The sequence below is a fragment of the Vipera ursinii genome, assembly GCF_947247035.1.
Source record: "Vipera ursinii genome assembly, chromosome: Z".
Lineage (NCBI taxonomy): Eukaryota > Metazoa > Chordata > Lepidosauria > Squamata > Viperidae > Vipera > Vipera ursinii.
In genome coordinates, this window is record NC_139517.1 from 123,346,883 (window position 1) to 123,361,710 (window position 14,828).

A 14,828-nucleotide genomic window follows, 5' to 3' on the forward strand; every position below is an offset into this window, starting at 1 on the left:
GGTAGAGGGCCTCCTGCTTGAGCAGGGGGGTTGGACTAGATGACCTCCAAGGTCCCTCCCAACTCTGTCATTCTGTTAGTTTAGACTGAATTGATTTCAGATATCACTGGTAATCATAATCATAATCAAGGTTGACTCAGCCTTCCATCCTTCCGAGGTAGGTAAAATGAGGACCCAGATTGTTGGGGGCAATTAAGCTGACTTTGTAATAATGCCGCTTGGGGGTGTGTGAAAGCCCTAATAAGCAGGCATATACATAGAATGAAGGCTACTGCTAAGCTTGTAAACCGCCCTGAGTCTTCGGAGAAGGGCGGGATATAAATGGAATTAAAATAAAATAAAAAAATAATAGTAAAGTTGGAAGGGACCTTGGAGGTCATCTAGTCCAACCCCCTGCTCAGGCAGGAAACCTATTTTCATTCCATTCTTTCAGGAAGAGGAAGACATGCAGCAAACAGTCTTGAACTGTTGCCAGTTGCCAATGAAAATAAAAAGTGAATGCAACTGATAAAACAACAGGGCCGTGATATCAAACCGTACTCAGTAGTCAAATGATTATGCCTTGGGGGTGGGTGTGTGGGTGTGTGCCAAAGATTAGAAGAAAGCTAGGTTTGGTTTTGGTTCTTTTTCTCTTTTTCAAGTCTATTAAAAGCCCCTCTGTTCACGAGGATTATACTATCTCTGTCATTTACCCAGGCAAACATGTGAGTTATCTAGCTACTTGTAGCTGGCAAAGTTGCAAAGCTCAATTCTTGGGAATTCTATCTGAAAAGCCAGCAAGACTGCAGGAAAATTAAATTGAACCACAACTCAGCCATGAGAAGATTAAATGGGGAGATGAGAAACGGGCAGAGGGATACTTGACATTGGAGGCAATGTTGATTCCCCCCCCCCCGCCGCCAAATAGAGACTTCACGAGTTTGCCTAACTTCATCTGCTCTCGTGATAATACAGTATATTGCTTTCTTCAGTAAGACCAATTTATGGCAAACGTTCACATTTCAGAATCCATTCCTGACAATTCCAGAAACCAGTTTTGGTGTAGCAGCTAAACTGGTGGGCTACAAGCTAGATCAGGGGTCTTCAAACTTGGCCCTTTTATGACTTGTGGACTTCAGCTCCCAGAGTTCCTCAGCCAGCGTGCCTGGCTGAGGAACTCTGGGAGTTGAAGTCCACAAGTCATAAAAGGGCCAAGTTTGAAGACCCCTGAGCTAGATAAACATCAGTTCTGGCCACCTACTTAGACCGATGTAGGAGAAATAGGAGATGGAAGCATTGGGTATGTAGGATGCCTTGAGCTAACTAAAAATAAAAGTGGGATTAAAAACCATGATAAAAAAATAAACTCCACACAAGGGCTGGGAAAACCCCTGTTTGAAGTTGTTATCAGTAGGAATAAACCGTTCTTAACCAGATGAATCAAAAGCACCGCTCAGCATAAAGCATCTTCCTTTGATTACAGAAACTGTAGCTGATCGCAATAACTAATCACAGGAGTCCTAGACCAGGGCTTTTCAACCTTTTCACCCATTGTACCACTTTTAGGATATGGCAACATCCGAGGACCACCAGTCGCCTAGCAAGGGGTCAAAAACTTGGACGACCCCTCCCCAAAAGGAAAAAAGTGATGAAGTACAGGTAGTCCTCAACTTACAACATTTTGCTTTGTGATTGTTCAAAGTTACAATGGCACTGAAAAAAGTGCCCCCCCAAGCCACAGCCGAGCAAGACATCTGTCTGCCTGCCTGGCAACGCTCTTCCTCCTGTCCGAGGTTTTCATTGTTGTGAGCGTTTCTGTTGAGGATTGGCAGCGGGGGTGGGGTGGGGGAGTGTTTGGTTTTTATTCCCCCCCATCTGCTGGGTGGTTGCAGCAGGTTTTGGTCACTTCACATGACCCTGGGACACTGACCGTCATAAATATGAATCAGTTGCCAAGCATCTGAATGTAAATCACAAGACCCTGGAGATGCTGCAACATTCCCACTGATCGGCACTTCTTCAGGGCTCAGCAGAAGCGCCAGGATCAGCGCTGAGCTCCAGCTGAAGCCTGGCACTGATCCTGGTGCTTCCACTGAGCCCTGACAGCCCAGAAGAAGCGCTGATCCTGGCACTTTCGCTGAGCCCTGACAGCCCTGCAGCTCCAGCCATCTCTCACTCAGACTTGTGCGGTGCTGCCACTGGTTCAGCTCATTCCCCTCCCCTGCTACCACTTTTCTAGGATGGTCGCGTACCACCTGCCAGGTGCCAATGTACCACAGGTGGTACCCGTACCACTGGTTGAAAAGCCCTGTCCTAGTGGACCATCACTTAAATATGAGCCAGTAATGGGCTGCAGCTGGCAAAAAAAAACAAAACCCAATGCAGTCCTAAATTGCATCAACAGAGGGATAACATCACAATCACATGAAGTGCTAGTTCCGCTATATACTGCTTTAATAAGACCACCCTTGAAATACTGCTTCCAGTTTTGGTCAGTACGATATAAAAAAGACTTTGAGACTCTAGAAAAAGTGCAGAGAAGCAACAAAGATGACTAGGGGGCTGGTTTAATGGAAAGAAGGACTAGGAGTGACAGGATAGCAGTCTTCCAATATTTGTCACAGAGAGGTCCACCTGTTCTCCAAAGCACCCGAGAGCAAGACAAGAAGAGATGGAAATTTATCAAGGAGAGAAGCAACCTAGCACTAAGGAGGAATTTCCTGACAATTAATCAGTGGAATGAGCTGCTTGCAGAAGTTGTAGGGGCTTCAACCCTGGAAGTCTTAAAGAAGAGATCGGGCAACCATTTGTCTGAAATGGTATAGGGTTTCCTGCCTGAGCAGGGGGTTGGACTAGAAGACCTCCAAAGTCCCTCCCAGTTCTGTTATGAATGGTTGCAGGAACTGGGAATGTCTAGTCTAACGAAAAGGACTAGGAGTGACAGGATAGCAGTCTTCCAATATTTGTCACAGAGAAGTCAACCTGTTCTCCAAAGCAAGACAAGAAGAGATGGAAATTTCTCAAGGAGAAAAGCAACCTAGAAATAAGAATTCCTGCCTTATGAAACATATGGAAACAGACTGACCTCTTTCAAAGCAGTCATGGTTAGTGGGGCCTCTAACCTCACTGCTTATGATCCAGGATCTAATGACCTCAACCTCATTACCCTGGAATTAATAAAGGCTGTGCTGAAAGGTCTTTTCTGCTGCAACGGAGGATAAAGGGTTGATAGATATGGGAGTCCGTCTCTCACACTCCCTGTCTGCAGCAATGGGATATGGCTGGTATGTATATGAGGGAGATGAGTGGTTAAGAAACAGAAATATAAGTAAATAAATATAGTTAATCTTACTCCAGTATTTGGAATTGTATTTATTCAGAATTTCCTTTGGATTATTATTAATTAATTTTAATTAATTCAAATTATTAATTATTAAATAATTTCAATTATTATTGGAGTAATAACTGGAATTGTATAGGGTCTCCTGCTTGAGCAGGGTTGGACTAGAAGACCTCCAAGGTCCCTTTTGATTGATTGAATGAATGAATGAATGAATGAATGAATGAATGAATGAATGACTTTCTGACTTATGGAGGACAAAAACTAAGAACAAAACCTTCAGTTTAAAGAGAGATTCAAGATTAAAGAGAGATCCGATCTAAATGTAAGGAGAAATTTTCTGACAATGAGAATGATAAATCAATGGAATAGCTTGCCTCCCAGAGTTGTGGGTACTCCATCACTGGAGATTTTCAAAAATAGAATAGAAAGTCATTTAACTGGGATAATAATAGGTAAAGGTAAAGGTTTCCCCACACATGCCTGCTAGTCGTTTCCGACTCTAGGGGCCGGTGCTCATCTCCGTTTCAAAGCCGAAGAGCCAGCGCTTGTCCGAGGACGTCTCCGTGGTCATGTGGCCGGCATGACTGGACGCCAAAGGCGCACGGAACGTTGTTACCTTCCCACCGTAGTGGTCCCTATTTTTCTACTTGCATTTTTTACGTTCTTTAGAACTGCTAGGTTGGCAGAAGCTGGGACGCGTAACAGGCGCTCACTCTGCTACGCGGCACTCGGGATTCGACCCGCCAAACTGCCGACCTTCTGATGGAAAAGCTCAGCGTCCTAACCCACTGAGCCACCGCGTCCCTGGGATAATAATATCTCCTAGTTTAAGCAGCGGGTTGGACTAGAACATCTCTAAGGTCCCTTCCAGTCCTAGGATTCTATGCTTATGTTCTAAACTTGAAATCTGCATCTGCAGACAGCAAAAAGGACTCCAATGATGGTAACAAAAGCATAGGGGATGGGATGTTCAAGCAGAGGTGCACATAACTGGTATTTTAAACTCGTACCTTCATTTGTATCCATGAAATGTTGGATGATTCAGTAAAGAGCTAATTCATGAACTGTGTTTGGTTCTTTTCTTTCTTTCTTTTTTGCACCCATCTCCGAGGGTTAGTGTATTATTCTGGGAAGGGACTATAGCTCAGTGACAAATTACATGCAAGCAGATTTAATCTCCAATTCAAAGGGCTCTCAAGGCAATGGAAAATTGGTCTGTAGGCAGCCACAGATCAAAGCTGACAATGCTAGGCTAAATATCCATCAAAAGGTAACCTGAGTCAACTTCCTGTGTCCACGCGAAATTTTGTTCATCGACTATCCTCTGGCTTCTAAGATTGCAGAAGGCATAATCAGCACCTATTCTGCTCAAGTGTGCATTGCTGAAAGATAAAAAGAAAAGCAATGTTTTTCAAGGAAGTATGATTTCTGAACTGATTATAAAGGAAGCCATCTTCTTTCTTCACGGATGTCTACTTAGATGAAGTTTTGCTCTTGAGGAAACATGACAGAACTACTATCAAGGCTGTCTGGTTGATCTCCCCAAGATCTTCTCAATAATGGCTTGATTCAATAGCACATTCAAATCACTCTCAACAAATGATGATATTTTTGTTCTCATTGAGGGTTTGCCGCAGAAGAGTTGGCTTAATTCCCCAAAGCACCTGAGACCAGGACAAGAAGTAACAGATGGAAGGATAATTTTCAAAAAAAATTATCAACCAGCCTAGAACTAGGGAGAAATTCTCTGACAGTGAGAACAATTAATCAGTGGAACAGCTTGAGTTGTGGGTGCTTCCTCACTGCAGGCTTTCAAGAAGAGACTGGACAGCCATTTGTCTGGAATAGTGTAAGATCTCCTGCTCGGTCATGGAGTTGGATTGGAAGACCTTTCCAACTCTGTTATTCTGTAATTTATAATATCTTAAGCCGGAACAAATATATAACGCTAGGGGTTTAGTGTGATGTTGTGGTTCTCATGATATATCTACATATAATGTAATTTAGCCACTGATCTTTATAAACCAGATTGAAAATAGCTTGGAATTTCATGTCATCAAGAGCATAATATGAAGGCATGGTAAGATCTGGTTTTTCCATTGTTAGCCCTTCATAAGATCATGATTAGGCCAATTCAAGACATTTGGTCCAGTAAGGGTAAAAAGAGACATGTAATATTTTCTAGCAAATCAAGATTTCAACCCAGTATTTTGATTTAGTTCTCATGGGAATAGTATCTGCTGACCCAGCACTGAAGTAAGGACATTGCATTTTGCCTCCTATTTTGTTTCAGAATCCTACTTGCTATTTTAAGGCCCCTGTCTCAATATTACTAATTGCAAGCAGAAAAAACAAACAAACAGATAAAAACATTTGGCTCTCAGATTGTGCATTGTTGAGAAATATTTGGTGCATCATGACAAAGATCTATGCCATGCCCTATTAAATGAACCAGAAAGTTGGGTTCTGCGAAAACAGCATAAAATGGCTTCTTTTTTCCTTTCCTATCCGTATAAAAGAGAGATATTTGCTAGTTTAACGTTCAACAAAGAAATGAGAAACTGGACTACATATTCCTTCAGGAGCCTTAAGCATAGAAGAGTTTAAATGCAACTGCTCCGTTACTATGGAAGAGAAACACGGACCTTCTGATTTAATTGTTTCACAACAAGAAAGGATCCTCGCTGAACTTCATTTGCAATCTGGTAAATAGGCAAGACAGCCTGAAATAAACAGGGAATTCCACAAAGGCAAGACAACTGTGCATACATTCAGATTAACATAAATGTCTGCTCTTTTGACAGTTTCTTTCTGTCTTCATCTCTAAGGGACATAAAAGTTATCCAAGAGAAAAACAGAATCAGATTATAACAATGATGGCGAACCTTTTGGAGACGGAGTGCCCAAACTGCAACCCAAAACCCTCGTATGTATCGTCGGGTGCCAAGTGAGTGTGGCCCATTGGGTGGGCGTGGCCCATTGGGTGGGTGTGGCTGTGGTGGTAACGGCAGACTGGGTGGGACTAGAAAGTTCAATCAATCAATTCCAACTTTGCGAGAACTTTTTTTTGAGAAGTTGAAATTGATTGATTGAACCTTTTTTTTTTGCACAAGGAGGTGGAGGCCTAAAGGGAAAAGGTTTTATAAAACCCAGCTGAAGGCCTAGGACTGGGGTGATGGCGCGCGTGCCCACAGAGAGGGTTCTGCGTGCCACCTGTGGCACGCATGCCATAGGTTCGCCACCGTGGGATTATACCATTACAAACAGACTTTGAAGGTGAACTACTGACATTTTTTTCTGTTTTCACAGCTAGCAGTAGCAATAGCACTTAGACTTATATACCGCTTTACAGCCTTCTCTAAACTGTTTACAGAGTCAGCATATTGCTCCCAACAATTTTGATCATTTTACCAACCTCGGAAAGATATCAGCTGAGTCAGCCTTCAGCTGGTTAGGACTGAAAGGAGTCAGCCTGCGATATACATTTTGCCACAGACATTCCTACCTGAAGTTATCCATATGTAGGACTGGTGTAACTAGTTTCAACATGTCTGGAAGCGCCAGGTTTTTTGTTGAAACATATAGATTCCTTAAGTCAGTGAAAAATACAATGTACCATCAAATATATTGGAGAAGTATATCTAGCTTCACAAAAGGCCAGGCAATAAATCTCCTCTCTCTAGAAATTTAACATTGTACTCAATAGCTAATTGCAGAAGCTTTAAGGATCTGCTAAATGAGCAACTTTAATTGAAAATGTGAAAGATGCAATATGCACATAGAAGATCCATCCACCACAGAGCACGGGTATCAAGCCTTATTTGTGCACGTGTCAGATTAAACACAGATTAAGGAACTCTGGATGGGAGACATAATCTTAGCAGAGTCTTTCTTTTTTTCCATTGTAGCAGAATACTATAGTAGGAACGACCCTGCAGTGTGACATTTGCTACCACATTGCACATACTTGAATAAACTGAAGCCACTTATGATCCCCTCTTCCACTGGGCTTTTTTTTTCTCCAAAACAGATTTTTATCTAAACTTAATTAATCTGACACTTCTTATTAAACCAAACAGACATTTGCTCGGTCAAGAGACATTTCTAACAACAATCTAGATGAAATTTAAACTCACCACTTGAAGCAAAGCCAAGTAACCCGCACCAACATTGTCGAAGTTGACTTTCACTACGGTCCAGTACAACTCTCCAGTGTCATTCATGCTTTGACACTCACTCTTGTTGTTGACAATTGTGTGGTTCAAAGGCTCATCGCCTTCTGTCTTGTTAATGCATTTCCCAAATTTTCCGGCAAATAAATTGACTCCCATGATGCTGAAGATGAGCCAAAAAATCAGGCAGACAAGCAGAACATTCATGATGGAAGGGATGGCCCCTACCAAGGCATTGACCACCACCTTGGATGGAGGAGAAGACAACATTCAGTTAACTGCAATGGATCTGCTGTATCACCCCCACCTAGAACCTGGTTGTGCTAGACATTTCCTAATTCAAACTGTACGCCCGAAAAAAGGCAGTTTAAAAATAAACTTATTTAGCAAATGTAAGTATGAAAGTCCCTTTTGTTTCCTGTCTAGGACTAAGGAAGACTTGTCCAATGGACTTTCTACAAGTTCATTCAACTCAGGGAATTAACTAACCTATCCCTCCGAGATTTTGTACTGGTCTAATGAAGATTTACTGATCCTCTACAGGTAGTCCTCGACTTACAACAGTTCATTTAGCCACCGTTCAACATTACAACGGCACTGAATAAAGGAGACCTGGGATCATTTTTCACTTACAACCGTTGCAGTTTCCCCAAGGTCACCTGATTAAACTTCAGGCACTTGGCAACTGACTCATATTTATGACGGCTGCAGTGTTTGTGACTTTCTGACAAGCAAAGTCAATGGGGAAGCCAGATTCACTTAACAACCATGTGACTAATTTAATAACGGCAGTGATTCACTTAACAACTGTGGCAAGAAAAAAATCGTAAAATGGAACAAAATTAACTTAACAACTGTCTCGCTTAGCAACAGAAATTTTGGGCGCAATTGTGGTTGTAGTCTGAGGACAACCTGTATCTAGTTTATTTAGCATTGCTTTTGATATCTGAGCTCTTCTCATCAAGATATGACTCCCTTCCATTGGCAGCTATATGAAAATAAGTGCCAGACTCACAAATTCCCAGATGCTGAAGCACAGTGTGGAAATGCCTCTTTTGTTGTGTTGAGCCATTAAATCAATATTCAGTTTCTGGAACCAAAGTTGTTTTTTTATAACGTGGTGTCCTGCTCCCTAATTTATCTTGGCCATCAAAAGCATGTAGAAGAGCATGATTTTATGTATAGTTATTGTCATTAAATATTTTTGCCAGCTCAGAGCCCACTGTGTTGGACTTACTATGTGTTTAATATTTATAGGAACCTATTTTCTGATTAATAATTCATATAATATTGTTAATCAAAAGATCTAAGATGCATTGGCATACCTATGGCTCCAGTAGATATGCCTAGAATGAGAAAGGAAGATTTTCTTCCAATTAACAAATATATCCAAGATATAATCTTTTGAAACTCACATCCAGTTTATACAAACATGCGCGCATACACTGTAGATATGAGCAATTCCAGCATGTTTGAATTTGCATTCACATGGAACAATGTAATGTATGAACTGCATATTCAAGCTACTGTGGACATGATTATTATGACGTAGCTATGAGAATAGCTGCAAATTATATTCGAGGTCATCTGCGTAAACATTCTCAGAAAGGGTACATAGCTTGTACATGGTTGAAACTGTTCATTTGTTCAAAACGCTTGCACACATCACTTCCATTCATCGACTGTTATGACCTGTCATCATCACAACTAGTTTGATTGAAATCAATCCCATAATACAAGTTTTGATGACATTTAAAACTAAAATACAATTTGGATTGGAGCTCCAGATTTTACTGATTAGACACCTGTAAAACAACGAAATCCTGGAAAATTGAGGGCCATTACCTTCAAATCAATTCAGGTACTGAATAATATAAGTCAGGATCTCCAGACTTGGCAACTTTAATATTTATGGACTTCAACTTCCAGCCAATCATAAAGTTGCCAAATTTTGAGTCTCCTGGTCTAACTCACATAGCAGGAGGTCCCTCTCTCCACTAGATAAGAGGGCAAAAATTTCTGCTTGGCGACTTGATCTGATCTGTACCATTTTTTCATCTTCTGATATGGTCATGATGCATAGCAGCATCTACTTCGAACATTTTTTAGACTATAACAGAAGATTGTTTTCACAGTCCTTGGTTTATCACTAGAACACATTCTTGCTTTCATTATTCAAGTTCTCATATAAATTTCATATGTCTACAAATTTCTGCTTTCCTGTATCTTCCCAGCAGGATCAATGAGCAATATAAATTATTTCATGAGAGACGCAAAGATAATACTGCATAGCTGAGGACAGAATTATGTAAGATATGGTCAAACGACCAAGAATATAGATTGGAACAAGGCCAATCCACTTTGGAAAGGCTTAAGACCAAAGAAACATACATCAATCAAGGCAAGATAACACCATTGTGGTAAGAAAAGTCTCATTTGCAATATTGTACTGAAGCAACCGAAGATGGATATTTTAGCAGGATAAGAATTATCACCTGAAGCATGAAATACTTGAGTAATATTGACATGCAGTCTAACAGACAATACAACAAATTACAGACACATCACTCAAATCTTCAATCACCAATCTCAAGTATAAAGAAGGGAGGAGTTATACACACAGAACATTAAACATTGTATATACTATTCAGCAAAAGACAACGTTGACTAAACAAAAAATATAGGGTAGAACTGCAATTGCCTTGTGTTCAGCTGATCTGAGCTGTATTATTTCGAGAAGTTTCTCACAATTGTTACATTGGCTTAGACAATCTTGCCAGTTCAGTAATGTTTCTCCTCCTTGTTTTTATCAAGTGCAAATATGTCTCTTTGTGATTTGTATCTTTGATCTTCGTATCAGCTTTTACTTCACCTTTCTTGGATTTCTGGAATGGAGGCTAAGCTGTATTGATCTCAGGAAATAACACGTTGTTTCAAGTGTAAATCAAATTATAGGAAATGTTACATCTTATCTCATGAGTCCGTTGTAGACTTTTGGGCAACCCAATAAGATAGTTGATTTATTTCAATATAACATGTGCATGTCTCTCTGTGTTTTTTTAATGTACATTATACTTTAATCACATAATACTGATATTATGAAGTTCTTTTGAAAACTTCATAGATAATATTGCTTTGTAAGATTTACATTCTTTTTTCCTCAAGGATATCAGGATGATGCATGCAGCATTTTTGCCTTTAATTTTATATCCCCCAAACAAACAGTGTGGGTTGAATGGAGGAGTGAAAGTTAACCAGTAAAGTATCTGAGATTGAAGCTGGACTTCTAGCTTCAATGTAGCTGTCCTCGAACAACAATTTAACCACTACATCACACCAGCATAGGAAATGAACATTGAGGATTTACTTGTCAATTTTTGTACTTGCATTGTACATTTTTCCATTTGTTCAAATCAGCCTTCACCCACTGTAATGGAAGGCATGGATGATCTTAAGAAAAGAGAAGAGAAAATATAAGTAAATCTTCCAACTTACAGCGACAACTGAGCTGCAAATTTATGTTGCTAAGTGAAACATTTTTTAATTGAGTTTTGACCTTTCTTGTCACATTGGTTGAGTGAATCACTGCAGTTGTTAAGTTAGTAACACCGTTGTTAAGTGAATCTGGCTTCCCCATGGACTTTGCTCGTCAGAAAGTCGCAAAAGGTGATCTTGTGAGACACAGCAACGGTCATAAATATGAACCAGTTGCCAATTTTGATCACGTGACCATGGGGATGCTGCAACGGTTGTAAGTGTGAAAATGGTCATAAGACGTTTTCAGAGCTGTTGTAAGTTGGAATGGTCACTAAATGAATGGTTGTAAGTCACGGACCACCTGTATGCCTAGGAAACATTTAGAGAAGGGGGCCAGGAGCCCCTAGTCCATTAGCAGCCAGAGGAAAAAAGAACAAGAAAGGGCTTCCCCTAATGGAGCAAGGAGTTAAAATTGGAAGATGGCTTGTTCCTTCAGATTGCAAGATTCTATTAATGTAGCTTTGACGATAAAAGTTTAGCTCATCTGGACGTGTTTCCTGTCTGCTTTACTGCCTGGTAGCCAAGTAAGTAAAGTGAAGCTGTTTCAAAACACCAACAACCTTCATTTTAAAGCTGATAAGCCAGCAGCCCCCAGGCTTTTGGGCCCCAGGGACCGGTTCCGTGGAGAGATGTTTCTCCGTGGACTGGAGGGGGCGTGGTTTTGTGTGCTGCCTGCATCCCGCGGATGGGGCTTTGCTTGTGAGCGTGGCCCAGTTTCTGGCATGCTGCGGACAGGTGCCGGCCCATAGATTGGGGGTTGGGGACTCCTGTTATAAGTTATTCATTCTATCACAGAATGGAAAGTTATCTGTTTAATAATGCTTTGAGGGAATCAGGAGGAATTGTGTGGGGCAAAATGTTTCTCCAGAAGGAGGAATTGGACAGTCAATAGGTAGGTAGCCCTTGACTTACACCCACTCATTTTGAATCATTCAAAGTTATGACTGCAGTGGAAAAAAGTGACTTATGATTGTTTTTCACCCTTACAACCGTGGCAGCATCCCTGTAGTCACATGACCAAAATTTGGATGCTGACTCATATTTATAATAGTTCCAACGTCCCGGGGCCGTGTGACCACCGTCTGCGACCTTCTCAGTGGAAAAGTCACTGGGGAAGCCAGGTTCACTTAACAACCATGAACAACTGCAGTGATTCGCTTAACAAATGTATCAAGAAAGGTCATAAAATGGGACAAATACACTTAACAGCTGTTTCATTTAGGAACAGAAACCAGGGCTCAGTGATAGTCATAAGTCGAGAACTACCTGTATCCCCCATGGAGACACCAAAGGCCATGTGCTGTACTGGAGAAAGTGTTGGTCAAGGAGCAAGGAGACCTCAGCCCCAGCTTGCCCCAAGGCCCAGATTTTTGCTAGGTGATTTTGAATCAGTCATGGTATCTCAGGCCAGCCAATCTCACAAGGTTGCAGCCTTTGGGATAACATCTTATGGAAAATACCTTGAGCTCTTGAGGAAAAGTTGGATGTAAGCCTAACAAACAAGGTTACACTGACTGCCTAGTGACTATTGGTAGGAAGAATATGAATAAGAAACATGGTAAAAGGGGGCTGAGATGTATGTTAATGCATTAAAACATTGGCGAGAGCCAACCATTGCATTATATTGACATCACCTTGCTTATGGCTAAATCCGGAGTATTTGTATTGAATTCTGCAGAAGATGCTCTTGATGGCATTGATGTCCTCACCAAAATCTTGCAACACCATCCCCAGCCGTGGTAAATGTACCATGGATTAAATCGGAGGTCTCCAAACTTGGCAACTTTAAGACTTGTAGACTTCAGCACCCAGAATTCCTCAGCCAGCCGTGCTTAATCTTGCCAAGTTCAGAAACCCCTGGATTACATAATAAAAGATAACTTTGAATGGATAAATTACCGTTCTGTAAAACTACCCTGTCAAAGTCCCTTGCATTATTCGTCACAATGGCTGCATCTTCATCAACAATCAGCAATCATGTCTCATCATGAGAAAATATTTATATTAGCGATAGCCTGGAGAGACTAGTTACAAGAATGGTCTCTGCACTAAAGAATGTTTTACCAGCAAGAAAGATTTGGTAAGTTTTTGAGGAGAAGTATGATGGTGTGTGTGTGTGTGTGTGTGTGTGTGTGTGTATGTTTTCGTAGATTTTCATGGGTACAGGTATGTAGGTCTTGGCGTATTCGGGTCTTTTCCCGTGTAATAGTGTCTTGGCGACGTTTCAACGAGGTCCCACTCGTCATCTTCAGGCCAGTGTCTTCGGCTTCATGCTTGTGTGAGCAAAGCGTGATCGGAGCTACCGTCTCTCTATAAATATTGGTGGGGGGTGGGGGGTGCTGGCTTTGTTGCTGTAAGCGGGTTGGTTGGCTGTGTTGTTACATGTTGTAACGACCTGGATAATGGGCTGGGTGATGACATCCTGAGCTCTAGTGTAGTGATATCCTGAGTTCTGTGCTGCAACATCCTGGGTGGTTGGCTATATATATATGACTTGGTGGGTGCCATTTTTAATGAATGCATGATTGCCTGACACCCACATTGTTACCATTCCTTTCTTTTAACCCCCAGGCATTTTAGATTTCAATTGATTCATTCATTTCCTGCACTGCCTTAGAAGGGCATCTGTTTTGTATTTATATGGTACAAGTAGTCCTCGACCTACAACAATTCACTTAATAGCCATTTAAAGTTACAACAGCACTAAAAAAAGTGCCTTATGACCATCTTCCACACTTATGACTCTTGCAGCGTCCCCATGATCATATAATCAAAATTCAAATGCTTGGCAACTGACTCATATTTATGACTCTTGCAGTGTCCCAGAGTCACGTAATTAACTTTTAGGACCTCCTGACAAGCAAAATCAATGGGGAAGCCAGATTCACTTAACAATAGTGTTACTTACTTAACAACTGCACTGATTCACTTAACAACTGTGGCAAGAAAGGTCATCAAATGGGGCAAAAGTCACTTAACAACAGTCTTACTTAGCAACAGAAATTTTGAATTTAAGTGTGGTCATAAGTCAAGGACTACCTGTATTTTCCCCCCCGATGGTGGTAATTGTTGTTTGATTTATTGCCATTTCGTTATTACCATTTTTCATCAGCTCAGACAACTTATGTTACTGGGCAGAATTAAAAATAGAATAAAGAAATTTTATTAGCCAAAGTAAAATTCTGAAGAGAAATGATCCCATGTTTAAAAAATGACTGGGAGGCAGTAGTAATCAAGATAAGGAGGATGGCAATGTATTTTGGTCCTTGACAGAGTAAATTTGTCCAGTGACCATCTTTGCTAGCCCATCATTATTGCAAATACACTACAAGACATTTCAGAATTAAAAGAGGTGATTTGCAAATGGGAGCACCATGCAGAGTCAAGGACGCATGTACAAGATACAATCACACACAATCATGCAATTAAAAGTAAAACAATAAATAATCAGGGCATGCAGTCTGCGTCATCCTCATATCCAGAATTTTCCCTAATCACGTTCCAAGGAGATCACGCAACAAGGCACAAAAACTTGGAGCAAAACATTTGATGCTTCTTCCAGGTGAATTTTTAATAGCATAATGCTCTGCAAATGTTTTACATCTTGGCCAAATTCCCTTTTAGGAGAATGAATCTAGGAACCATCAACAGCTGAATGTTTGGAAGAGACTATTATTGTGATAGAATGTGACGGATGAATTACAAATCTAACAGAGCTAATTTCTTCAGAGCCAGGGAAGATTTTCATATGGGTATTTGTTTTGACTGTCCATCTGTAGTTTAATTTTGAAAGCAGG

At 40.9% G+C, this 14,828-nt stretch overlaps 1 protein-coding gene across 1 annotated transcript in view; it reads right to left on the minus strand.

Annotated features, from left to right (window-relative positions):
• Window positions 1–14,828, minus strand: part of LOC310648908 (sodium channel protein type 5 subunit alpha-like) — a gene marked incomplete at its 3' end in the record, with an annotated part of 422,981 nt that overhangs the window by 15,528 nt on the left and 392,625 nt on the right. The window contains 1 exon segment of the mRNA XM_083377037.1: window positions 7,462–7,740. Within this exon segment, the coding sequence (XP_083233163.1) occupies window positions 7,462–7,740 (279 nt within the window).